This window comes from Mirounga angustirostris, unplaced genomic scaffold (assembly GCF_029215605.1).
Source record: "Mirounga angustirostris isolate CCGP_5_RB_7025 unplaced genomic scaffold, mMirAng1.0.hap1 SCAF_4, whole genome shotgun sequence".
In the NCBI taxonomy this organism is placed as follows: Eukaryota; Metazoa; Chordata; class Mammalia; order Carnivora; family Phocidae; genus Mirounga; species Mirounga angustirostris.
In genome coordinates, this window is record NW_026991712.1 from 183,738,557 (window position 1) to 183,765,604 (window position 27,048).

Genomic DNA, 27,048 nt, shown 5'->3' on the forward strand with positions numbered 1-27,048 from the left:
CCCCAGTTTCCCATGTCTTAACTCAGAAACTGAACAGAAGCCTCGGGGAGGCTGCCATTCCGACATGGGATTTCTCAGAGCCGGGGGGACCCAGGGGGAGCCCGGCAGGGCGTGGGCTCAGGGGAGGACCACCTTGTCCTGTATACCCCCCTCTTCAAGCTCGCCGCCTGTAGTGTTTTTCTTTCCTGTTTTTCTTTTCAGTAAGTCTTCTCAAGTATTCCAGCTTATCGTCGAGCTTGTTTATATAAAGCTGGAACTCAGGAAGGACCTGGATTATATCCTATAAAAAGAAGAGTTAATACAGAAAGGTCAAAAGTTTGGTGGTACTCGTGAAAACAGAATGTGGGACAGCCAGACACCGTTCCCCACACCTGTACTTAGGGGAAGGATTTTAGGTTCCTTAGAATGCCCTCCATGTTCCCATCCCATTGTCTTCAAGCACCTTCACACTGTCTGAGTTTAGGCGTGTAAGCTGCCAGAATCCAAGGGCTAAGATGTCAAAGGTGGTTCTACCCTTGGACCTTGGTTTCTCATGTGATGCTCAGGAGCCCTGACCTTAAGGGGATGTGGGTGTTTTCTAATAAATGAACTGCAAAACATCTATATTTGACCATTATCTTGCTTTTGTAATCTTGCTTCTTTGTCAGGTCATTCCTTATTGATGGGTTGATCATATTAACCCATCAGGGGGTGGAATTCAGTGGAACTATGAGGCATCAGGTGGGTGACACAACTTCACTGACAAGAGACCAGAGCTGCTACCTAGAAGTCTGGGTCTGAGGGCAGGTGGGGCAAGATGATGCCCAGTTCTGTTGTCTTAACACAAAGGGAGGCTGTCGTTCCGGTCACCTGGCTGCAAGTGGGGGAAGAAGCTCAGTCGTTCAGCGTCTGCCTTTGGCTCAGGTCATGATCCCAGGGTCCTGGGATTGAGCCCCGCGTCGGGCTCCCTGCTCCGCGGGAGGCCTGCTTCTCCCTCTCCCACTCCCCCTGCTTGTGTTCCCTCTCTGGCTGTCTTTCTCTCTGTCAAATAAAAAAAAAAAAAAAAAAAGAAGCCTTCTTACTATCTACTGGGAGCTGAAGTAATAATCTTAAACAGCGAGTCTCAGAAGGGTGGGCACAATGGACATCTAGGCAAACTGCAATGTGGGGCATCTTGGTTGGATATCTAAACCATCTGAGCTCCCTCCTGAGGGTGAATTGGAGTGACACGCCCCTCTCGTGGAAAGAGCATTTGGGTGTGGCATATGGGAAACTATACAATCTGCAGGGAAAATGGGAACATGGCAGGATTAGAACAAGGAGGCCGATCAGGGGTCTATACTCCCTTTGGCTAGGCTGCTAGCATTTGGATCTTCTTAGCAGGATGTCACCCTTTGGAAAAGGAATGGGCACTGTTAATATCGTATATAGTGTAATATGAGGAAATGATCATTATAACTGGTGTCCTTTTTCCTCTGTTAGTATTGTTGGAGAAGCAAACAAATGCAAGGGAAAACAATCAATGAACCAGGAAGGAAAGATCGGGAGAAAATCACAAATGGGCCTTTACTGATGAGGAGGGAAGGGGAGGGCATGTCTGGATATTTAAAAGTTTTGAAAAGTACATACAATCATTTGGGGTAAAAAAAATTAGTTGGGGTAATATTGAGTGGGCAGTATTGATTGGAGACCAATTCTATTGTATTAGAGGATGTAAAGGTTTCAGGAATGGTTAGGAGAAATAGACTGTAAAGACAATGAATTCAGGGAATGTGTACAGATCACCACAATTTTACAGAGAAACAGACAAAATAAAGATGGGAAAATTGCAGAATAATTGCATCTTGCAACCACAGCAATAAGGTGAGCCAAGAAGCCTGACCCAGTGAGTTAGAGGGTCCCAGGGAGGCTGGACTGGTCATGCCTACTTCCAGCACCCTGGTATCTGGGGCATGGTCCCCAAGAAAATGTAGTAAACAATACATGCTCTAGCAAACCCCACCTTGAGGGAATGTGTGGGAGTTGGGGATGGGCTTGGGAACAGAGCAAGATAAAGGTGTGAGGGAAATAATTTTGAGTTGTGTTTAATAAGCTTACCTTGAGCCTATACTCTTACGGGAGCATCAGGATGTTGCTGAGCATCTTGCTTCTCCTACTGTCTCTGGCCAAGACTAAGTAGGAAATAAATCATGTAACTGTCCATCCTTGTGGTCTCTGCTCTACCCACTGGCATCACTGCCTGGATTGGGAAGATGAGCCATCTCCTCTGCCCACACATGCCCTGTACAGATTGGCCCATCCAAGCCTCCTGCCCTTTAGATGACTCTCCCTTCCCTACTATTGCCAAAAGAGATGCGTCCACCCAGGGAAAGAAGAAAACAGGACTCAAAAAACTGCAAAGGATAAACAAGAGTTGATCTTACCCTGGTTAGGGAGATTGATGAGGTTGGTTTCCACCACTCTATTGTTCAGGGGCTGGGTCCTCCGGTAGTCATTGTGGAGGGTCTTGTTCTGGTGATCCACTACGGAATTCTCTAGCTTCCAAATCTACAGGCCACATGAAGTGAATTATGGAGGGGAAGAGGTACTGGGTGGTTTAAAGGAGCATAATTAGCCACTGAACTAGAGCTTGGGTTTACTTCTATAACCCTGATAAAGCAGGTATGAGAAGATCTCAAGTTCTGCTACATGGCAGGCAGAGCATCCATCCTTCCATCCCTCCATCCATCCATCCTTCCATCCATGCATCATCCATCCTTCCATCCATGCATCCATCCATCCTTCCTTCCATCCATCCATTCTTCCAACCATCCATCCATTCTTCCAACCATCTCTTTTAATTGTTTCCTATGAATATTTGATCACCAGTAGAAAGGAGGAAAAGAAGCAAACAGATTTGTGTGTGGGTATCCTTGAATAGGGGTCTTTCCACCTTTTCCTGCATTGGGGAAGTGAAAAGTTTAAGAAAAAGATCTATTTGTTCCTGAGGAAGAACATCACCCAGAAGGAAATGTAGCTTTGCCTCTGTGACCTCAGTTACATTTGTCCTTTCATTAACGCAACAAATATTTATTATGCACCGTGCTATGCTGGGGAACAAAAGGTAGCGGATACAGCTCTTCTCCTCAAAGGGCTACAGGAGTGTTAGCATGGTAAAGAGCTAACGATGTCAATATGTCAATATGTCCTTGCCTAAAGCCATTTATGAAGTTAGAATGTAAGCTCCGTGAGGACGGGGGTTCTGTCCATCAAGGGCCTAGAACAGTACCTGGTGGGAGCATCCGCTCAGTAAATATTGCCTTCACCATGCAGCTCTGAGGTCAGGTCCCAGTCCTTTTGCTGCATCCAAGGTCTCAGGGTTCCTTGGATTCCCTGATGCCTCAACTTGCTCATCTCTGCCAGAGGGCTAGTAAGATCATCCATGGCAACAGAGGGGAGGCACAGTAGCCCCGGGCATGAAGGCGCCCTAGGAGCCAGGTGTTGGCATGAGGTGAGATGTAGGGGAGCACTCTTGTCAGCCAGGCAGTCAGAAGGGGAGACTGGGAGGTGATGCCATGCCTTACCTGTGCGCTGGAGAGCGGGACATGACGGACCAGCACAAACCAGTGGACGTTCTCAGTACAGGGAGGAGTGGTGAGTGACCCTCTATAGCTGTAGTAGTGGTGGACGTTCTCGGGGAGCATGTCCAGAATGTCAAGGACACTCAGAACCATGCTTTGTCCTAACAGAGAGGACAAAAGATAAAGGAAGGTGAGGGGCCACCGATGTCCCTTGGGAGGACAGCTCAGGCTCAGACCTCTCCATGTTTGAATCTCCTGATTCACCAGAACATAGAAGCTGATCATTAGAAACATTTCCCCAGTCTGCTGCTTCCTAGAAGGGGGTAAGAGCAAAGACTTTGGGGAGAGACCCACTCAGATACTTCCTCCTAGCCGCGTGGCACTGGTCAGGTGCTCACTCCTCAAAGGCTGCTCCCTCATCTGTGACAAGGGAATATTCAATAGGATTGCTATGAGGATAAAGGGGGAGGGGGTGTGCTTATAAAGTCTGGCCATTGAACTTGAACGTAGGAAAGTACTCATGAGCCTAACTCTCATCACAACTGTTGGCAGAGAATACGCTTTATGATAAATGAAAGAAAAGAATTATGACTGCTAGGGGCTCCTGGGTAAGAACTCTCCAAGAAAGAACAAAATTCCTTGGTTTGGGCTTACTTAGAAATGGGTGGATAGAGGGGTGCCAGGGTGGCTCAGTTGGTTAAAAGTCTGCCTTCGGCTCAGGTCATAATCCCAGGGTCCTGGGATCGAGTCCCGCATCAGGCTCCCTGCTCAGCGGAGAGTCTGCTTCTCCCTCTGCCCCACCCCCCTCTTGTGCTCTCTCTCTCTCTCAAGTGAATAAACAAAATCTGTAAAAAAAAAAAAAAGAAAGAAAGAAAGAAATGGGTGGATAGAGATTAGAAAGGCAGACTCAGAACCAAGTGGGGGTGCAGGCACCCCGCCCTGAGCTCCTTCTGCCACGCCCCCAGGGAACCAAGCTCAGCCACAGGTGGGGTGTGGGGAGAGGCGCTTCGGCAGGGTGTCCGGAGACTCCCAGCCACTGGTACCCATCAGTGCATCTAGAGAATCCCTCTTCCGTTCCTGTCATGACTCCGAGCCCCTGAGCTCAGCATGACACCATCGAAGGAACGTGGAGTTGAGCTGAATTTTGCTTCACTTTCCCTGAGCACTTTGCATCTTTTTTAATGGCAAAGAGGTTATGATTTTTACATAGACGTAAATAGGCTTGCTAAACCAAGGCATCAGAGTCTGGTGGTGCATAATCCCATGAGTAGGCAAAAAGAATTCTAAATTTTAATGTTATTGGAAAGGCTTCAAGATACAACCTTCTAAAGGCTCTAGCGCATAGTTTCATCACTAATATATTTAAGTGAGTCAAGAATTCCAGAACCATGGTGCAGCCGCTATGGAAAATGATATGATTTTTAACTTTAAAAATTAAACATAGACTTAACCATATGATTCAGCAATTCTACTTCTCAGCTTATACACAAGAGGATTGAAAGCAGGGAGGTGAAAACAGTAAGACCTGCTGATGGTTTGGACGTGAGAGATAACGGAAAGAGGAAAATCAAGACTGATTCTGGGAGGGGTGCCTGGCTGGCTCAGTTTGTAGAGCATGCAACTCTTGATGTCATGGGTTTAAGCCCCACATTGCGGGTGGAGCCTACTTAAAAATAATTTTTTTTTAAAGATCTTATTTATTTATTTGACAGAGAGAGACATAGGGAGAGAGGGAACACAAGAAGGGGGAGTGAGAGAGGGAGAAGCAGGCTTCCCACCGAGCAGGGAGCCCAACGCGGGGCTCGATCCCAGGACCCTAGGACCATGACCTGAGCTGAAGGTCATGAGCTACCCAGGCGCCCCTTAAACAGAATTTTTTTTAAAAAAGTTAAAAAAAAGGGGCGCCTGGGTGGCTCAGTTGGTTAAGCAACTGCCTTCGGCTCAGGTCATGATCCTGGAGTCCCAGGATCGAGTCCCACATCGGGCTCCCTGCTCGGCAGGGAGTCTGCTTCTCCCTCTGACCCTCCTCCCTCTCATGCTCTCTGTCTCTCATTCTCTCTCTCTCAAATAAATAAATAAAATCTTAAAAAAAAAAATTTATAAAAAAAAAAAGTTAAAAAAAAAAGAGTGATTCTGGGATTTGGGGCTTAAACAATGGGATGGATTATGATGCTCTTTGCTGAGATGAGGAAGTCGGTTTAGGGACAAGCCTGGGGGTGGGTGGTAGGGAACCCAGTTAGGTTTGGGCCGTGTTAAGTTTTAGATTCAGAGGGCAATATCAAGCAAGCTGTTGGACAGAGGAATCCAGAGTTGAGAGGGAGGCCAGTGCTTTGGGCAGTATTGATCAGAAGCACAATTTATTGAATTGGAAAAGGAAACGGATCTGGGTTAGTTCGTAGAAACAGAATATCTGAGGTCCGTGCATTCAAGGCAACGCCTCAGTTAGACCACAGGCCTGTGGTTTCTCCTGCTGGCCTTGCTAATGGTCCGTAGAAGAGCCGGCTGGTTTTTGCATCTGCTTTGCCTCCCCTGTCCCATCTGATACTGTCACGGCATGGAGGACCAGACACGGATTTTTGGAGTCCACAGCCCCTAGAGGGCAATCGAGGCCCTGGGACTGAATGAGGCCCCCGGGGAAGGCAGGGCCGGTGCCCCCCACCATCAGAGCAGGGGCAGAAAGAGAGCGGAGCTGGGGGTGAGCCGGAGTGTGGCCAGAACGAGAGCCAGGTGCGATGGATCATTGTTTTCAGGTCAATTAAGAGAAAAGAGAAGGGACCGGACAGTCTAACAGAGGTGACTTTAAAGGGATGGTGGCCTGCCGGGGCCAGCCGAGGGCAAGTGAGAAAACAGAACAGAATAGGAGCTGGGAGGATGGTGAGGGAGTGGCTGGGTCAAAAGACACTCGTGTTTGCTTGTGTTTTGAACCGGGAGGTGTTAGAGCACAGATTTGTGTGCTGAGCAGGATGACAGATAACAGTAAGGAATCGGCGCTGCGGGACAGGAGAGAGGCGAGCAGGTGGAAGGACCCTAAGAGGGAGGGGCGGCGGGCGCGCGTGTGGAGGGCCAGTCTTGGGGTCTTGGTCGGGAGCAGAGACTCTCATCCACTGTAATAGAGGAGGGGACATAGGGCTAGGCAGGTGCCCATGGGTTAAGAAGATGAGTAAGCGTCTAACCGTCTTCTCGATGAAGCGGGAACAAGGCATCTGATCTGCTCCAAGGGGGAGGCTGGGGCCGGGGCAGAGGGGCTTCGAGGGAGGGGAGAAAATGTGAAATAAGCATTCTGGAGAAGGGAAAAGCAAAGGCCCATATGAGTAGTTTAGGATTTCCAGGCAGTGTTAATACATGCTCATATTTGTAGCTATGAATAAAAATAACAGCCGTTGGGGGCGTCTGGATGGCTCAGTGGGTTAAGCATCTGCCTTTGGCTCAGGTCATGATCCCAGGGTCCTGGCATGGAGCCACACGTCATCAGGCTCCACGCTCAGAAGGGAGTCTGCTCCTCCCCCTGCTTCTCCTCCTGCCTCTCCCCCCACCCCCCACCCCCACTCATGCACTGGTGAGAACAGAAGGCCCATGGGTCAGAGGTCAAGGGACCCCCTGGGGGGGCGGGACCTGAAGTCAGGGAGCTGGAGTCTGGGCGAGGGGGCCAAAGTCAGAAGCACAAAGCCAAGGTGTCAAAGCTGATGTGGCTGTTGCTCGGGTCACAGGCTATAGGGGTAGGTGGCCTCTCAGACAAGAATTCTGCCTTCTGGAGGCAGGGGAAAGGGAGACCAGCCCTGTCCAGGCATGATGATGAGGGGCTTTTTCTGAGCCTGAAGCTAAGGAGGGCATCTCTCTCTCTCTCTCTCTCTCTCTCTAGTGCCCACAGTCATCCCTACTCGCTGGAGCCAGAGGTGAAGCGAAGATACCCCCATCCGTGGTGCCCCGGCTTCCAGCTGTGGGAATCAGCAGGTGGGTTTGTGAACACGTTTCTCGTTTCTTGGGGGTGTTCGCAGCCTGAGCCGACAGCAGGAATTGCTGTGACGAGAGCCCTGGTGCGGGGAGGGGGCGCTCCCCTGACGGGGCCTGTGTGCCACCCTGTCTGCCCCCGTCCCCCGTCCCGGCCCCCCTGCCGCTGCTGTGGCCTTTCCTCACCTGGATACCGGATGTTGTTCAAGTGAGCAATGAAGTTGCTGTAGTAAGTGTTTTCACCGAAATCCGTGACCTGGAGGAGAAACACAGAGCGGTGCATCGAATGGAAAAGGGACCTCCGTCTGGTAACCCAGCTGTTTGGTGTCCCTGCTGCCTGGGCAGAGCCTGGGGGCCAGGGAGGAGGCAGCCCGTCCACATCCCTCCCCCCGCCGTTGTGTGGGGAGAGATCGTCTGGCTGTTCTTTGCCACCAACTGCCTGGCCTCACTAGTCTCTTCCAGGGAGACAGGACGGAAGCATTTTACAGCTTCCAGGGAAAGAGCTTTCTCGGCGGTGACCGGCGAGGCCCTCAGGGCCTGGCCCAAAGTCACTGTCACCATACCCCCCAGGGACTCTGGGCAGGGTTCACCTCAGGCAGGGGGGCTTGGTCTCATGTGCCCCCTTCCTCATCCTCAGGACTCGTGACTGAGCTGGGGACACCCTCTGTCCAAGGCAAAACTGCTCCAATTCTGCCCTCAGTTGGGTCACCGTTGTTTTGTGTAAGTGTTGACTCTTTAGAAGTCAGAAAAATTGCTTTTGGTGGAAAAAGGTGAATTTTCAATGGTTCTTTTCAGTGAGTGGTATTGATCCAGTTCTTTTTCCGCTGTGTATGAATTCCGATTTCTTGGATCTATGACTGTCGCTCGCTATTTGTTTGGCTAGGTGCCTCGTGGATTTTTGTTCTGTTCCACCTTCTGTGTGAAACCAATACTTTCCATGTACCATTTAGCCATTTTTTTCCTAGATTTTACTAATTTATTTGACAGAGAGACAGCGAGAGAGGGAACACAAGTAGGGGGAGCGGGAGAGGGAGAAGCAGGCTTCCCGAGGAGCAGGGAGCCCGATGTGGGACTCGATCCCAGGACTCTGAGATCATGACCTGAGCCGAAGGCAGACGCTTAACAACTGAGCCGCCCAGGTGTCCCCCATTTAGTCATTTTTAATTATTAGTAGTTGCTCTACTGGTTATAGCTGTCCCCCCTTATCTGAACGGAAGGCATTCCAGGACCCCCAGGGGATGCCTGAAACCACAGGTAACACCAAACCAGATATAATACCACATTTTTTCCTATACATACCTGTGATAAAGTTCAGTGTATGAATTAGATGCAGTAAGAGACTAACAACAATAACTAATAATCAAATAGAACAATTATAACAATATACTGAAATAAAAGTTATGTGAACGTGGTCTCTCTCTCTCAAAATATCTTATTGTACTGCACTCACTCTTCTTGTGATGACGCGTAATGATAGGTGATGCCTATGCAAGGAGGTGAATGATGTAGGCGCTGTGACCTAGCATTAGGCTCCTGGAATACGTCACTAGAAGGAACGTCTGCTTCTGGGCTGCACTTGACCAAGGGTAACTAAAACCAAGTTAAACCACGGATAAGGGGGGACTACTGTTCAATCTACAACTTATCACAACCTACGTCAGGTTAATACTAACTTCATTCCCATAAAATATAGCAACTTAGCTCCAAGCTAGCTCTATTTCTATTTTTTCCCACTTTTGTCATCGACATTACATCTGCCTATATCGTAAACCCAACAATAAGTGGTATAATGATTGCTTTCAACAATCCTATGGGTTTTTTAAAAGAAAATTTTTAAAGACAAGACAAAAATATATGTACATAGTCTTTTGTAGTTACCATTTCCAGCATTCTTCATTTCTTTCTGTGGATTTGAGTTACTGTCTGTTGTCATTGCCTCTCAGCCAGAAGGATTTTCTGTAATATTTCTTGCAAGACAGATCTGTTAGCAATTATCTCAGTTTTTCTTTATCTGGGAATGCCTTTGTTTCGCCTTATTGTTGAAGGGTGTTTAGTTGGATTAGGATTCCTGGCTGACTGTCTTTTCACCGACTTCCGATGACTTGTTTCTAATGAGAAGTTGGCTATTAGTTGTACTGTCAGTCCCCTATTTATAAAAAAAATCCTTTTTCTCTTGTTGATTTCAACAGTTTGACTTTGACTCTGATCAGACATGGGCTTTGTTCAGTTTCCTGGTTTAGTAAATTTTTTTTTTTCATCACATTTGGGGAATTTGGGGTCACTGTTTCTTCAATATTTTTTCTATCACTTTCTTTTTTTCCTCTCCAAGACTCCCATTAGGTATATGTTGGGCCGTGTGATCTTGTTCCCGTGAATCTCTAAGGCTTTGTTTATTTTTCGTCAATCTTTTTCCTTTGTTCCTCAGATTGAATAATTTCTTTCATCTCTCTCCAAAAGTACTGACTCCTTCTTCTGCTGCCTCATATCTGCTTTGAGACCATGTCATGATTTTTCAACTCTTCAACTCTAGACTTTCCATTTGGTGCATTTTTATCATTTCTGTTTCTCTATTGAGATTTCCCTTTTTTTAGTCATTGTCATTATACTTTCCTTTAATTCTTTGAACACAGTTTATTTTAGTTCCTTGAACCCGTTTATGATGGTTGTTTGAAAATCCTGTCTGCTAATCACTGAGTCCACTCAGAGTCATTATCTGTTGACTACATTTTTTCTCCTAAATATGGATCATATTTTCCTATTTCTTTGCATGCCCAACTTTTTTTTTTTTTGGAAACTGGACATTTAAATAATATATGACAGTAAATATGAACTCTGATTTTTTAAAATTGTCCTGATAATTTGTTTGTTTGTTTGTGTATCTGTTTAATAATTTGCTTGGCCTTCATCTGCAGGATGTGTCTCCCTGGCCATGTACACCAGCTGATGTCTCCACTCTGTTCTTAAATCTTATTTTTAGCCTGGATTCCTAGAGCCCTCTAGGAACTGCCTAGGGTCAGTATAGCTTTGTGGTCGGTCAATGATTTTAGCAGAAGTTGTTGTTCAAACCCCTCAAGCCCATCAGATTCACACCCTCTGCTGATGGATTTGTGTGTGAGTTGAGAAGCACATTCAGAGATCAGCCAGTTATCAGGTCAGCCTCAGCTTTTGCTTTCCACTACTTTTACTGTTAGAGCCTGGGGCATGAGTTTTCAACTCACACTCCAAATCAAGTGAGTTGCCTGCCCCCAGGCAGTGAGGCTGCTCGTTCTCCTGTCCAGCCTGCCCCAGTAAAACTACCTTGCTGACCAAGCTAGGGAGTGGGGATAGGAATAGCCCCATTGTTCTTACTCAAAATTCTAGTCACTTTTCATAAATAAATGCCTCAATGCGTTGTTTGCCTTTAGTCCATTTCCAGAGTAGGGATATAGTGGTTTTTGGCCATTTTATCCAACTTAATGCTTGTTTGGGGGAAACTGAGTTCATTGACCACTTCTTGCCACCTAGCCACAAGTCCTGCCCTCCAGACTTTCTGAGAAGAGCAGAGGTGTTCACTTTATCTGGCTTCCCCTTGCCCTCAGGCTGGTTTATGTTTGGTCAACCATGCTGTGATCCTAGCTCTTTTAAGTCAGTTGTCATACTTATCCAAGGTCTCCAAGATTGGTGACACAGAAGGAACCCAGTGACTGGGAGCAAGGGCTTCACTGAGTCAGAGTTTTTTCAAGAACGGTGAGCTCAGACACAGATGAGGAGGGACAGGGAGGAAGACCCTTTGTCTACACTTGATACTTTGGACACCAATCTATGACTTCACATGTGTTGTTTCAGCCTACCTCAACAAGGGCTGCGAGCACAGCCAAACCATCCGGTTCACTCTGGGCTATATCGTAGCTCTTGTATTTAGAATTGTAGTGAACGATGTGAATCTGTGGGAGCAAGAAAGAGTAAGTCAAGGGCAGTCCATACAGACTTCAAATGCTTCAGGTTCCCAGGGAAGAATGAAAAGAAAGATGCTGTCCCTCCTAAACAACTCCGACCTCTTTCTTTCTGGGTATGAGATCTATCAAGACCAGAAAGTCCTCTAAGAATGGAAAGAGCATGAGTGGGATTCTGGGGAGATGGCAATTCAAAGGCATTTCCCTGACCCCACCTCCCTCCAGGCAGAATATCTGGCAGTGTCCGGAGGGCTCAGATGAGGCCACTGGGTTCTCCTGGGGTCTCCCAGAGTGGGCATGAGTCACCTTGCTCTGGAGGACACTGTAAACCATGGTCATCCTGAGGACAGATCTATGCAAGAGAGAGAACCCTGAAAATCTAACACATAGAAATTCAGCTGAAATCAAAGAGGGCTTGCCCCATTCTATGGGCTGTAAACTCCTGCCTTGCTGTGCATTTTGTGAGAGCGGGGACCCTGCTTGAACCCCTGGCACATAGCAGGGATCAATAAATAGTTGTGAATGAATGAAAAAAAAAAAACAACCTTAGGGTGACTTGACTGTCATCATGCAGTCTCTGTGGCTGTTTTCATAAGGAAAGTGACTGTGAGACTTGAAAGAGGAAAGAGGACCTGGCCGGGGTCCTCAAAGTACCTCAGCCACAAATCTGATCCCGTCGATGGTATGCTCGGAGCCACTGATCTCGGAGGACGCGCCACCCCAGTGGAAGTGCAGCTGCTCCGCTATGTACTGGGTGCCATCGCTGGCCGTCATGCGCATGCTCGGGGGCAGGCTGATCTGCACTGGGAGAGAAAATGAGCGAGGGCTGCAAGTGGGGCCGATGGGTATGGCTGGGTCAGGTCTACCGGCCAGGCAGCTCCCCTGCTCCCCTGCCCACTTCTGGTGCAAGCCAGGACTACACTGGCTTAGAACACCATAAGCAGGGTCGCCCATGGGGAGGATGTGACTGGCACACAGGACAGGATGGGAGAGCCGGGCTGGGCAGGCACCCATGTCAGGGCACACGCCCTCCTACCCAGAACCGGAGGTCTGGGACAGGACCACGGAGTGGCAGGGCCAGCTTGTCAGCCCTAGGGAAGGAGGGTGCCATAAAAAATATGGCCAGTGGGTGTGCCCCAGAATTGCACTCTCCACTTCTGGCCAATTTTGTAATTTGCCCACAGCATAGGAATAGGAAGGGGTTGGGGACCTCTTGGGACTAGTTTGATGACTTTTACTCCCAGAGTACTGTTTATGAGGCCAAGTTGAGGTGTTTAATACAGTCATCCTGGGTAGCCTTTCAGAAATAGCCCAACTGAGCTCCCTGCTCAGCGTGGAGCCTGCTTCTCCCTCGGCCCCCCCCCCACATGCTTTCTCTCTCTCTCTCTCTCAAATAAATAAATAAAATCTTTTTAAAAAAACAATAAATAAATAAAAGAAATAGCCCAACGAACAGCCAACTCCATTCCATAAAAGGGAGCATCCCTGCAGGCTTCAGTGCTTTTATTTTCTGGACAAGGAAGCCAACCTGGGAAGGTGGAAAGATTGCTCAGAGGCGCAGAGGTGGGGGGGGGGGGGGTCAGACCAGGCCAAGAGCGGTGTGTGGCCGGGATAGGATGTCACCTGTATTACAGGCCTCCACCTGTCTTCAGAAGACTAGAGACCAAATTCTACAGCAAATTGGGAAACGCACAAACCCCTGGCCTGGGGTTTAACTTGACATTCTTATCAGTGGATGCGTTCAAGTGTTAAGTTCTTGCCGACGGGAAAATGGACCACTCATCCCACTTCCTCCTCCTGCCCTGTGCCCTACAGATTGGCCCCAGGGAGGTCACTCTGGTCACCTAGCTACAGTTGTTCCCTTCACTGGCTCAGGCCTCAGAGACACCGCTAAGTTTTGGAATGAGCCAGGCCAAAGGGAGACACAGGAGGGTGACAGCAGAGAGTGATGAAGAAAAAGATCTATGAGGATGTACATAATTTAGGACTGGGACAGGGACAAGCAGCATCTATGCTGTTAGCCAGGTCTTTCTATTTAAAGTCATCAAAGAGGATTATAAACAAGCAGGCTTTCTTAAAGAGTTAGTGTTAGGGATTTGATATCTATCCATAATGTCCCCTTCTTCCCTTCCAATTTGTCAAAAGCAGCAGCGAGCTGTGATTAAGTTCATATGCTTATAAAATAGGAATCTGACCCCAAAGAGTTTAACATGTTCTTTGGCAGAGCTTTGTATTTATTTAGTGCTTAAAATGCAGCCAGCCTCCAAATCAATGTTCATAGGAAAAAAAAAAAATGGAAAAGCCTTTAAAAGAAGATATGCCGAGTCATCTCTGCCAAGAGATTGGAAAGCAGAACACCAGACCAGAACTTTCTAATTGGACAGTTAGCCCCACGTGCGCAATGACAAAACTCCTGACGGGGATGTTTCCCCCAAATATAATTCCCTGCAGACAGAGTGTTTTGTCCCTCAAGTTTTATCGACAGGATTGCACGGGCTGGATTGAAAAATGGCAGCATGTTACTTCAGAGCATGTTACCGTGCCTTTGGAAAGGTGAAGCCAAATACCTGTCCCCAAAGGTGAACTTGCTGAGCCTCCCAGATTCTGAACATTGATTTAACTGTTAGCAGAAGGTGCTCCTCTTTGTTTGAAACTAAGTTCTTCAAGCTCTTTTCAAGCCAGAAGAACCACGTGATTTAAGCATTTTCTGTGCCCGAGAAAATGACAGCGAAGCGTCAAGGTCGTGAGGGTCAAAGAACCATGGAGGAACTGACCGCGGTTGGAGGAGACTAAGGAGATGGGAGAGCTCCATGGATTGTGGGATCCCGGATGAGGTCCACAGAGAGGACATCTGTGGGAACGTGATGAAATTCACATGGGTCTGTGAAGTAGTCGATCGTGTTGTATTATCAAGGTAGTAAAGTTATAGGATGTTAATATTAGAAGTGGGAGAAGGGTATGTGGGAACTCTGTACTATTTTTGCTGTTTTTCTAGTCTAAAACTATTTCAAAATGAAAGTGGTTTTTTGTTTTGTTTTTGTTTTTGTTTGTTCTTGTTTATTAAAGACAAAACCAGCCTTGCTCCCTCAGCCTTCAGAGATGGAAACCTGCTGAGAAGCCTACATCACTCATGGGCATCTACTTGGGGATTTATCCTCTCACACGTAAGTGCATCTGACCCATGTCTGGCTCTGTGCCAGGTACGGAGATAGAAGGGTGAATGAGAGATCCTTTCAAGGAGCCTAAGAAATGGACTAGCTAATAGTACCTACTAAGAGAACAGTGTTGTTTCTCCCACCGACCTGTAGAGGCCAATGTCTCAGGCCTGTAAGCTTTTCTGGAGCCTATGAATATATATTGTGGGGGATAAAAAATACATATATTAATCAATGAGTACTGGTCCACCCACTGTTACTAGTCCACACCTAAATAGGGAAATTGAGAAGAAGTTTTGGAAACCTTGGTAGCAATTTAAGTTTGTCTCAATACCAAACTATGTTTTCAATTTCTTTTTACTGAAATATAATTTTATATCTGTTGGATCTAATAATAGAAAATGGGTGCCTAAAAATGTAAACATAAAGTAGAATTTTTTTTTAAAAGATTTTATTTATTTATTTGAGAGAATGAGAGACAGAGAGCACGAGAGGGGGTCTATAGAGTCAATGCAAGCAAAATTCCAGCAAGTTATTTTGTGGATATCAACAAACTGGTTCTGAAGTTTATATGGAGCAGCAAAAGACCCAGAATAGCCAACACAATATTGAAAAGAACAAAGCTGGAGGACTGGCACTACCTGGCCTGAAGACTTACTATTAAGTGACAATAATCAATACAATGTAGTATCAGCAAAAGAAGAGATAAATAGGTCAATGGAACCGAACAGAGAGCCCAGAAATAGACCCACATAAATATACTCAACTGATCTCTAGCAAAGGAACAAAGACACTACAATGGAGTCTTCACCAAATGGCGCTGGAACAACTGGACATCCACGTGGAAAGAAACCAGTCTAGACACAGACCTCACACCCGTCACCAAAATTAACTCAAAATGCACCACAGACCTAAATGTAAAATGCAAAACTATAAAATTCCTAGAATAGAACATAGGAGAAAACCTAGATGACCATGAGCGTGGTGATGCCTTTTTAGACATAACACCAAATACAGTATCCATGAGATAAGTAATTGACGAGCTAGACTCCATTGCAATTAAAAACTTCTATTCTGTAAGGGGCGCCTGGGTGGTTCGGTTGGTTAAGCATCTGCCTTCGGCTCAGGTTGTGATCTCAGGGTCCTGGGATCGAGCTCCGCGCCGGGCTCCCAGCTCAGCGGGGCGTCTGCTTCTCCCTCTCCCTCTGCCCCTCCACCTGCTTGTGCTCTCTCCCTCTCTCAAATAAATAAAATCTTTAAAAAAATAAATAAAAACTTCTATTCTGTAGAAGACACTATGAGGAGACTTTGAAGGTAAAACTCAGGCTAGGAGAAAATATTTGCAAAAGACACACCTGATAAAGGACTCCTAGCAAAAATATACAAAGAACCCTTTAACACTCAACAATAAGAAAACAACCAACCTAATTAAAAAATGGGCCAGAGACCTTAGCAGATGCCTCACCAAAGATATACAGATGGCAAATAAGCATGTGAAAAGAGACTCCACATTGTATGTCATCAGGGAAATGCAAATCAACAATAGTGAGATAGCACAGCATACCTATCAGAATGGCCAAAATCCAGAACACGGACAACACCAAATGCAGCTCAGTAATCATGCTCCTTGGTCTTTACCCAATGGAGCTGAAAACTTACGTCCACACAAAATTCTGCACCTGGATGTCTATGACAGCTTTATTCATAATTGCTGAATTATGAACTTGAAAGCAGCCAAGATGCCATTCAGTAGGTGAATGGATAAACTGTGGGCTATCCAGACAATGGAATATTATTCAATGCTAAAAAGAAATGCGCTATCAAGCCATGAAAGGACATGGAGGAACCCTAAGTGCGTTACTAAGTGAAAGAAGCCAATCTGAAAAGGCTACATGCTGTATGATTCCAACTCTGTGACATTCTGGAAAAGTCAAAACTATGGAGACAGTAGAAGGATCAGTGGCTGCCGGGATGGCAGTGGGGGGAGAGATGAACAGGCGGAGCACAGGGGATAATTAAGACCGTGAAAATACTCCGTATGATACTGTAATGATGAATAGTGTCATTCTACATTTGCTCAAACCCATAGAATACATAGAGCAACCCTTAAGGCAAACTCTGGACTTTTGGTGATTTTGTTGTGTCAAGGTAGGTTCATCCGTGGTAAAAAAAAATAAAAAAATGTACTATCCTGGGGGCGCCTGGGTGGCTCAGTCGGTTAAGCAACTGGCTCTTGATTTCAGTTCAGGTCATAGGATGGAGCCCCGTGTGTGGGGCTCCCTGCTCAGCACAGAGTCTGCTTGAGATTCGTTCTCCCTCTCCCTCTGCCCCTCCCCCTGCTCACTCGCTAAATAAATAAATAAACAAATAAAATCTTTTTAAAAAACCATACCATTCTGGTGAGTGATAATGGGGGGACAATGTATGTGGGGGCAGAGGGTGTATGAGAAATCTCTGTACTTTCCTCTTAATTTTGCTATGAACCTAAAACTGCCCTAAAAAATGAAGTCAATTAAAAATACGTATATATAAATACATATATACATTTATATCTTAGGTTCCAAGATCTAGAAAGAACCCTGCAAAATAAAAATTAATAAATGTTTATATCATATCAACTTTATTGTTAAACTTATTCACCAAAATGTTATCAGATTTGAAAATTTGTTGATTAAGGTAGTGGTGTTTTTTCCTTCAGTAGAATTCTTAAAGTTCGGAGCTTGCTGACAATGTAAAGCCAATTGTAGAGTTCTAAAAATCTTTCAAAATCCTTGACATCAAAAAAATATAAGTAATGGGAGCTGTTTGAGTGCATTCCAATATGTTTGATATGATGTAGGGTAGATTGGGGACCTTTGGCTTCCAGCCTTCAGAGAGCCCAGTACAGCCCATAAGAGGAAGGTCCAGGGCCCTTTCCAGACTGGGAGGAGGGAGCTGCTGTAAGCTTCGTCCCCCACCCCCACCCCCCGCCTTCCCCGGGGAAGCTGGGATCTTCCTAACACCTCCCCTCTCCTGGGTCCCCAGCACAAAACCCTACCAAGCAGACATGCAACACAAACAGCCCATGTTACCAGTGGGGGTTTTCAATCCTTCGATACTTCTGGCTGCCTGTCCTGGTGGGGTCAACCAAGCTTCTCCCCTGCCTTCAGCTGCCACCTTTGGCCCTTCTTCCTTGAGGGCAAGGAGAGCAGGGGAAGCTCCAACCTGCCAACCTGCTGGAGGCTTCAGGGAGCAACTTTGGAAACAGGAGTTTGACATTAATGATAAAATCAGGCTTTCATGAATTATTTGTGGAGTTCAGGGATCTAGGCCACGTGTGCCTGAGGCCTTTTATAGATCTTCACTCTCCTGTGTCCACCAGCTCCATTAAGGGCAACTGGTTTTATCTTCTCACTTGTGCACATGGGAGATCTAAGTCCTATGACCCCCATGCACCTCTGTGGGTGGGCAGTAAATCGGCCCAGCCCGGGTGGAAGTGGGGGGGTGTCCAAGGAGGACGTGGTTGAGGAATCAGACATGAGGGGAGGGGCCTGGGTCCGGCTCAGCCACCAGAGACTGTGTGACCTTAAGTCCTTCAGCCTCCCGAGGCCCCTGGCCTCCAGCCTAAACAACGCCCCCTGCCAGGGGTGGGAGGTATCATGAAGCTCGGAGGAGATGGGCCCACTTGGAAAACTCAGAAGTGTGTTCAGTAAACATAAAGCATGGATTTTCCAGTTGTCCAGTCCAGACTTCTAAAGGCAGGGCGGGGGGGTCTCCAAGACCCAGGTCAGCCTTTTCCTATCTGGCCTCCACCCCCTTCCTAGAAGAAGACCTAATTCAAGACCTCAAGAGCCTCTTTGCAAAACCTTTGAGGGCGCTGAGAACTCAGTCGATTAAATGTCTGAGTGAACTTCGGTTCAGGTCATAATCCCAGGATCCTGGGATCAAGTGGGGAGCCTGCTTCTCCCTCTCCCTCTGCCTGCCCCTCCCCTTCTGCCTGCCCCTCCCCCTGCTTGTGCTCCCTCTCTGTGTCAAACAAATAAATAAAAAAAACCTTTGAGAAATACTGGGCCCGCCTGTCAGGCATTTTGAGCCAATCAGACTCAATACAGAAAATATGGAAAAGTCAGAGCAGGGCACAGATCACAGATGGCAGGCGGGTCAGGGCCTCGGTCAGCTGGATTGCATGCTGGCTGGGTCAGACTGAGCTGGGGAGAGGTTAATGCGCAGAAGGAAGTAGCCAGCCAGGAATTGAGGCCAAGGACAGAGACCCTCCCACGCAGCTTGGGGTGGAGGCCACCGCCTGCCTGGGGCCTGCAGCTCCCAACCTGCGCTCTGCGTCCCCCGCATGCCCCTCTGTTACCCGGCACCTGCCGCCACTGCTGAGCGCCCGTGGACAGCGTCCTGCCGCCTGCCCCTTACCTGTGTGGCCGTTGTTGACCATGGGGAACTCGCCCGCCGGGACCTCGTAGCCTGACAGGTTCAGAGCCTTCAGCGACGGGTTGTACTGAACCTTTCTCCTCTGCAGGTCGATGGGTGACTGTCTCGTCCCCCCACAGGTGGGGTACTCCCTTGGCCAGTGCGCTTCGTCCAGTGCCCCCTCTGTGACAGGAGAGAGCCAAGGGGGGGTCAGAGTTCGGGGGCAGTTAGCTCTCAGCAGGGTCTGCCCAGCGGGAGGCCAGGATCAAGGCCAGAGGTCTGCCTTCTGGAAAACAGAGCCTGACCCCCAGAAGGAGGCGGGAAGGACACTGTCAAAGTCCGCTCTGTGGAAGCTGGCGTCTCAGGGGCTTTGACACGGATTCCAGACTCCCCTGTTGCTGTCTCTGTCGCCGAGAACAGTCGGCGTTTGGAAAACAACGAAGGTCTTTAATATACAGCTTTAGTTTTCCCCTGGAATGGGAATGTGCTGATAAATGCACTGGAAGGCTCCTTGGGGCTTGGCATTGCTGTGTTACTCTCAGGGGTCCTGTCCCCGTTTCCTCCTAAGGGCACAGTTTTTCTTCCCCTTCCCCAACAATCTTGCAGTCCCCTCCCCAACTGCAGGACCCCCCCCCCCAACCTGTTTACTTGCTCCAGCCCTTTCATTGGGTCCCAGTAGGGTAGAGACCACCTGGGTGCCTTCACCTGTGGATTCAGGGCAAGAAAGGGAAGCATCAGGTTCAAAGATGACCAAAGTGATTAGCTGAAAAAAATCAAATTAAGGAAATGTCTCTTTTTTAAGGTGGGCAATAATTCTAGGGAGAGAAGGAGGAAAGCTAGTCGTATTAACAGGCCCACCCCTTCGCAGTGGAGGACCCAAGCTCTCTCCCCCATTAGGGGGTAGCTGCATGGCAAGTGCATGGCTTGTTTTAAGGAAGATGTTTGTATTGGGGCCCGTCACAGCTGCTTGGTTTTGCAATCAACAGAAAAGTCAATTTTTTATTTCTCTGCTCTTCTTGATTTAATACTACAAACCAATATTTAAACAATTCTTTCCCAGAGGTGGAATGCCAGGATCAAGGCCAGAGGCCCCGAGCACAGCCCCCTGCATGGATCCAGAGGCTTTGGCCTGTGTCCCTATGGCAGTGGTGTGGGTTTCTCAAATATTCCTGAAAGGCCTTTGAAGTAGCTGCCCGCCCCCACCCCCACCCCCCGCCCGCCCGAGTGTTCCCTGGGCCCTGTGGCTTTCCAGAAGGCCCGCAGTCTCAGAGGCTGGGCTGAGCCTGGAAAGGACAAGTCCTGACTGTTGGAATTCGCTCTCTCTCGCTTACCCGTCTGAACCATCCCGAGTACCAACAAGCCACACGAAGCAGAGGCCCAGGGCCTCCGTGGCACTGGCCGCACATGGCCTCCTCTGCTCCAGAGCGGGGCGCTTGGTCAGAGCTGGGGGCCCCTGCCCTCTGACGCTGGACTCTCTGAGCCTCCCATGATGTCCCTAATTCTGTTGCCTTGACTTAACAGGACATCCATCCACCCTGAATGTATGCTTCCCCTGGTGTCCAAAGCTGGGGGGCGCCATGTGGAGAGTGGGTCAGCCAGCTGCCCTGAGGGTCCTCCAGAGCCCCATCCCTGGGTGCAGTGCAGGAAAAGGGGGGCAGGGGCAGGAGCTCTCTTCATCGCCCCGTGGGAGGGGTGACTCGGGTCCAGATGTGCAGCTCTGGGCCTCAGCAGGATCATGGCCACTGGGAGACGGCAGTCCAGGGGCCATGCAAAGTCGCCGGGTTCTCGGCAAGTCGGGATGTTCTGGGTAAACCTCAGACCATGAACTCTCCAAGAAGAAAGCTCTCACAAACCCACACACCCTCTGTGAGATGGCAGGAAGCCCTTTCTAGCAACCTCCTCCTCCACCTGCAGAGCCGGGGAAAGCAAAGGGCTTCGCAGTCAGAGGCGGCAGGTGGGCTCCCAGCCAGCACCGTGGCCAGAGAAGGTTCTAAAGCAGAAACCCCGGCTGGGGCAGCGGGGGTCTGGGGAAGGAGAGCAGACTCGCCTTGTCCCGATCAGGGGTCTGAGGTCAGTGCGCTCTCCGGAGGCAGGGAGGGCAGGCCCAGCAGGGGTGAGGGTAACGAGGAAAGGCGCAGCCCCTGGGGTGGGGGCTTACCTGAGTAGGTCCACTCGGAACTGTGCTGGGCCCGGGCCCCCAGCAGGAGCAGGGCCAGCAGCGGGGCCGAAGCCCTCATGGTGCCGCGGGTCTGGAATCACGCCGATTCTCGGGCCGCACTCTTCTTTTAAAAGCTCAGAAACTGTAAACAACAATTTACCGAGTCTCACCGACTGACCCACCCTCAGCTGCACCCACTAAAACAATAACACCTTCCCACAAGGTCCTTGTGACTCGGGTGGCGGGGCCGGGTGGCGCACTCGTCCGAGCCCCACTGGCGTCACCGCCTTGGGCCCTGCGCCCACGGTCTGGATTGTTCTGTGCCCTACCTTATGAAAACTCACTTGAAGGACCACACAGTGCGCGCTTTGTGGATGAGTGGCGACAGGACAGGGCAAAGGCCCAAGGCAGAGAATCAGGATGGGGAAGATTTCCCGGGACAATGACACTTCCTGTGCCCTTGCTCCCAGCAAGCGGGGACTCTGAGAGTGGGTGAGGCCGTCCCTGGGGGCCTGGAAGCCCTAGCTGGATTTGGCTTGCTATTTCCTGCCCATCTCAGCAGTCCACACGGGCTGCCCCTGCAGACCTGGGCTGTCCTGGGAGATGGCCTGGCCCCCTGGGCTTGGGCACGGACCTGAGAGTCCCACCTGGAGGCCCTTGTGTTCTTAGCCTCACTCTTTTTTTTTTTTTTTTTTAAGATTTTATTTATTTATTTGACAGAGAGAGACACAGCGAGAGAGGGAACACAAGCAGGGGGAATGGGAGAGGGAGAAGCAGGCTTCCCACGGAGCAGGGAGCCCGATGCGGGGCTCGATCCCAGGACCCTGGGATCACGACCCGAGCCGAAGGCAGACGCTTAACGACTGAGCCACCCAGGTGCCCCTTAGCCTCACTCTTGAATCGCCTGTAGACCCTGGAGCCCCAGCTCGGGAACCACGTCCCAGGGCATGCCTCGGGGCCATGGAGCGTGGGCATCCTGTCTCTCCACGGAAAGCCTTCGTTCTGACAGCTGCAGGCGCTTGGTCACACCCAGACGGGTTGGGTCAGCCGCGTGCCTAATCCTCCTGTGTCTACTTGGGTAAACAGTCCTTGAAACCAGCTGAGGGAGAAACTTTTTGAGTTTATACCTGCTGACAGGCCAGCATTTCCCATGCCCTTCCGAAAGGGCAAAGGCACAGGGCAGGCAGCGTCCTCACAGGGCGCGTGGGGCACTGGCCAGACACGGAGGACCGTCCTGTTCTGGAGAGCAGCGCTGACGCGACCCCTGCTACCCGAGCTCAGCCCTGGAGCCCGGGGATGCGGGACCCGCTACTTGCCAACGCCAAAGGAGCCTGGCCCAGAGCAAGGGTCCTCGGAAGCCAGACTGACAGGGTTCAGATCCCCGCTCTGCCACTGACGAGCTGTGTGTGGCCCTGAGCAAGTTCCTCACCCGCTCTATGCCTCAGTTTCCCCACCTTGAGTAGGCTTCCACGATAGGAAGGGTGCGTGGCGAATGGCTTGTATCCTCTGTTCAGATCCCTCCCTTTATGAAGAAAGGAAGGAACTTCCCATCATCAGCCAGCCTGTTAGTGAGGGAGCTAGAGACAAAAATGAGGGGCTCATTCTTCCCCTCCTGGAACTCTCTTCCACATTTTCAGAAATTGGAAGCCCACTCTCCTGTCTTTGCAAAGTGAGTCATGCCCTGCCTGCTGGGCCCCGGCCCAGGGTGAGACCCTGCCTCTCCTGAGGACAGCAAGGACACCAGGGACCTTCCCATGGGCCAGGGACCCCTGACGTTCAAAGGGCAGGGAAACACAAACTGAGGCGTCTGAGCATTTTTCTTGGGAATCTGAAGTGGGACTCAGGGAAAGAGGGAGCGCAGAGGGAGCCTGAAAGGTCATGGCCTGCTGACTGCTGGGGGTGCAGAGCCCGAGCAGGGGAGGCGGGGGGGGGGTCCTGAGTGAGGGGTCGGGACGGCCTGCAGAAGGAGGGAGGGAGGAGACAGGACCCGTGCTCACAGTAAGGAGGGCTCCAGGAGCAGGTGTCCGCTGCCTGCCAGGGAGTTGGAGGGCGTCTGTTACTACCCATGACTCCATTTCCCACGGGTCCCCCATCCTGCGCTTAGTGCTTTGGGGATGCCCAGGGAGCCCCGGCCCTTTTCTTGCCCCACAGAGTCCTCACAGTAAGCGCATGTGAGTCTGTAATCTTAGCCACCTCACCATGGAGCCATCCTGCAATATACTCATCCATCAGACCCGTAGCCTTGCCCTGGTTTCTCCGAATCCTTGGCTCAGGCAAGAGCCGGGGCGTGCTGGGAAGCTGTGCAGCTGGCCAATGTGGACAAGAGGGGGTTAGAGTGAGTAATTGAGTTAACCAAGTGATCAGACCAGGCAGGACCCACCTGCTAAGGAGGGCGCCTTACTGGAGAAAGAGGGTCCCTCCCTCTCCTTGGCGGCAGATTCCAAGGACATAGTGGACAGAGTCAAGCAGGGTCCCTTCCGTTGCCCACTTTCTAACTCACTGTCTTCTTCAACCATAAAATTTTCCATTAACTTTGAACATGAGTTTCCTCCTTCTTGTATTTGCAAAGCACGTTGCTTGTTTTGGTTCGGGTTTTTCTTTCATTTTAATTTGTTTCTTCGGGGTATCGCGTTTGATTCTGAACTCACTTTTGCCATCATCCGACCACATCTCCGGTTCAAGGCTGTGTCTTATTCTAAACGCCTGTTTTTCTAGGCCTATGGCTTGAGTGACTGGCTGAGACGAGCTGTCAGGTTGCCAATTTCATCATAACATCAGGTCAGAAATGAGAAGGGAGCTTTGTTCTTCCTCAGTGCCACCACAGCTCCATGACAAGACCCACAGAGACAAAGAAAAGGAAGAGGCAAGAATGTGTGGTCAGCCTAGGCAAACAGGGAAGCACCATCAACCCAAGTGAGCAGGGAGGGGTGGTCAGCCCAGGTGAGCAGGGAGGGATGATCAGCCCAGGTGAGCAGGGAGGGGTGGTCAGGTCAGCCCAGGTGAGCCAATGATCAGGTTTGCATAAGACGCCTGGGTGGTTCATTCAGTTAAGCATCTGCCTTTAGCTCGGGTCATGATCCCAGAACCCTGGATCCCAGGACCCAGGACCCTGCATTATGATCCCATGATCCTTGCATCATGATCCCAGGACCCCGCATCAGGCTCCCTGCTCACTGAGGAGTCTGCTTCTCCCTCCCTCTGTCTCTTCTCTGGCTTGTGCTCTCTCTCGCTCGCTCACTCTCTCTCTCAAATAAATAAATAAAATCTTAAAAAAAAAAAAAAAGACTAGCATAGAAGAACGGATCTGGCTACCCAAGAATATGCACATTCTGGTTGTGGTAATACAGACGGGCCATCATTTTGTTTCATTCAGGAGTGCTAGCTCTGGAATTCTGAAGAATGAGTCATTCTGGACAAGTGAACTTTCTAGATGGTTAAAGGCTCAATTCTATATAAGTACCAACACACAGTCTCTTTTGGGTTAAAATTAATTTCTCAAATGTATCACACTCATGCCTGTTTTCTTTTTTTTTTTTTTAAAGATTTTATTTATTTATTTGAGAGAGAGAGAATGAGAGAGAGAAAACACATGAGAGGGGATAGGGTCAGAGGACGAAGCAGACTCCCTGCCGAGCAGGGAGCCCGATGCGGGACTCGATCCAGGGACTCCAGGATCATGACCTGAGCCGAAGGCAGACGCTTAACCGACTGAGCCACCCAGGCGCCCCTCATGCCTGTTTTCTTAAACAGATTGAGCTAATGTAATTAAGTTTTTCTTAATGACTGAGGCTCACTGATATGAAAATCAATTATCCTGCATTGTCATATATTAAATGCCCACGGGCCCATAACTATATAAGACTGTTCTCCCTACATGAAACAATCCCTAACTGTTTTATTTTTGGATTTCTTAGATACTGAGGGGGGAAAGTTAGCTAGCTTAATTATTAAAGCAATATACATTGGATGTTCCTGAGTGATATTCTAATTATTAACATCGATAAGGCCAAAGCATGACCAATCAGGACAGAAGTGATACTTGGTTCTGTAGCAAGGTCTGGAAGCCCCGTGCTTTGCCAGGAGTTAACCCTTTCGTTGGTGGACTATATGGAGATTGTGAGGCTGGAGCCGGGCTGGGCAGCAAGAGGGTCTGGAGGTACCACTGTGTATATGTTTATTTTTTGCAGTTAGCATTGCTCACACAGGTTGTCAACTGTTTCCTCTTAGGGTCGTCTGTTTGCCTGCCCTTATCTTCCGGCTTCCTAAGAAGTACTGTTTTTTATCTGTTTGGCCAGAAATCAGATGACTACGCATCTTAGAATTACATGCACAAGAAGAATGGATAGAGCTGAACTGAGAGCCCACAGAATGTACTAAAAACAAAATATGCAAACCCTGAAACATCTTTTTTTTTTTAGTGTATCTTTTATTTTATTTTATTTTTTTAAGAAAGCTCTACACCCGGGCGCCTGGGTGGCTCAGTTGGTTAAGCGACTGCCTTCGGCTCAGGTCATGATCCTGGAGTCCCGGGATCGAGTCCCGCATCGGGCTCCCTGCTCGGCAGGGGGTCTGCTTCTCCCTCTGACCCTTCCCCCTCTCGTGCTCTCTGTCTCTCATTCTCTCTCTCTCAAATAAATAAATAAAATCTTAAAAAAATAAAAAAATAAAAAAAAAGAAAGAAAGCTCTACACCCAACATGGGGCTTGAACTCACAACCTGAGGTCAAGAGTCGTATGCTCGACCAACTGAGCCAGTCAGGCACCCCTGAAACATCTTTTTTGACTACCCAAAAGATTTTTATTTCCTTTCTGACTTTCAGCTATGTCCATATAAGTGAAGCATTAACATAACTAAATTGTCATGTTAAATAATCTGCTTGCAGAATATTCAGCCATATCCACCCACAATCAGTGAGGATGCTCATGCTTTCTCTCACCAGCCTCCCTGGGAAGAGACCCAGTCTCACAGGGTATCTTCCAACTCATCCGTTCCCCTAGAATTCAGCACTTAGGGTGTCTACCAGCCGGCATGTTCCTCCATCATATCTACCCTTCTTCCAGTAACCCACATCAAAAAAACACCCAGACCAAAACCCTGGTGGAAATTCTCTTCTCTATTATTAGTTTAGGTATTAACAAAACTGGAATCAAATTCCTAACAACATTTGCAGCCAGCCTGCCTTCAACATTCGGAGCCCCTTATCTGTGTAAACTCACCATAGGACCTGCTGTTGGAATTGGTCATCCCTTTTGCACCTGCTGGATGGACCTTCTACTTCTTGGAGCAGGCCAGAGTCTTGCTTATATCCCTTTCACGTACTCCACGCCCACTTGCCTTCTGGAGGACAGGTGCGTGCCTTTCAGCTGCACCCCGAAACCAGTCAGTAAACAATTCCAAATCTATGCTGAGTCCTGACACTCCCCTTACACCCAAGAGAATGGTTATGAAAGTAGACCGTATCAGTTTCCTATTGCTGCTACAACAAACTGCCACGAAACAACGTAACGTATTCTCTTACGGATCTGGAGCTCAGAAATCCAAAACCAGTTTCGCTGGGCTCAAGTCAGGGTGTTGGCAGGGCTGGTTCCTTAGGGAGGCCCTGAGGGGAAAATCCGTTCCCTCACCCTTTCAAACTTCTGTAGCCACTGGCCTTCCTCCCAGAATCCCTCCCATCTCGCTTCAACCATCACACCTCCTACATCCCCCTTGGGTCTTCTTGCTTCCCTCTTATGAGGATCCTTAAGATTGCATATAGGACCCACCCCAAAAATCCAGGATAATCTCCCCATCTCAAGGTCTTTAATCACATCTGCAAGTCTCCTGTGACAGTCACAGGTTCTGGGGAATAGGACATGGTCGTTTGGGTAAGGGGGCGATATTCAGCCTACCACAAGGTAGGCGATATTCAGCCTACCACC

The 27,048-nt window shown here is 48.9% G+C and overlaps 1 protein-coding gene across 1 annotated transcript in view; it reads right to left on the reverse strand.

Annotated features, from left to right (window-relative positions):
* The window catches only part of CA6 (carbonic anhydrase 6), a 28,818-nt gene extending 7,609 nt beyond the window's left edge, over positions 1-21,209 (reverse strand). Inside the window, exons 1-7 of the mRNA XM_064587567.1 lie at positions 21,131-21,209; positions 18,976-19,155; positions 12,074-12,222; positions 11,318-11,410; positions 7,674-7,743; positions 3,543-3,700; positions 2,403-2,526 (exon numbers count right to left, since the gene is read on the reverse strand). Of these exons, the coding sequence (XP_064443637.1) occupies positions 2,403-2,526; positions 3,543-3,700; positions 7,674-7,743; positions 11,318-11,410; positions 12,074-12,222; positions 18,976-19,155; positions 21,131-21,209 (853 nt within the window). The remainder of the gene's footprint in view (positions 1-2,402; positions 2,527-3,542; positions 3,701-7,673; positions 7,744-11,317; positions 11,411-12,073; positions 12,223-18,975; positions 19,156-21,130) is intronic.
* Positions 21,210-27,048: the final 5,839 nt, after the last annotated feature.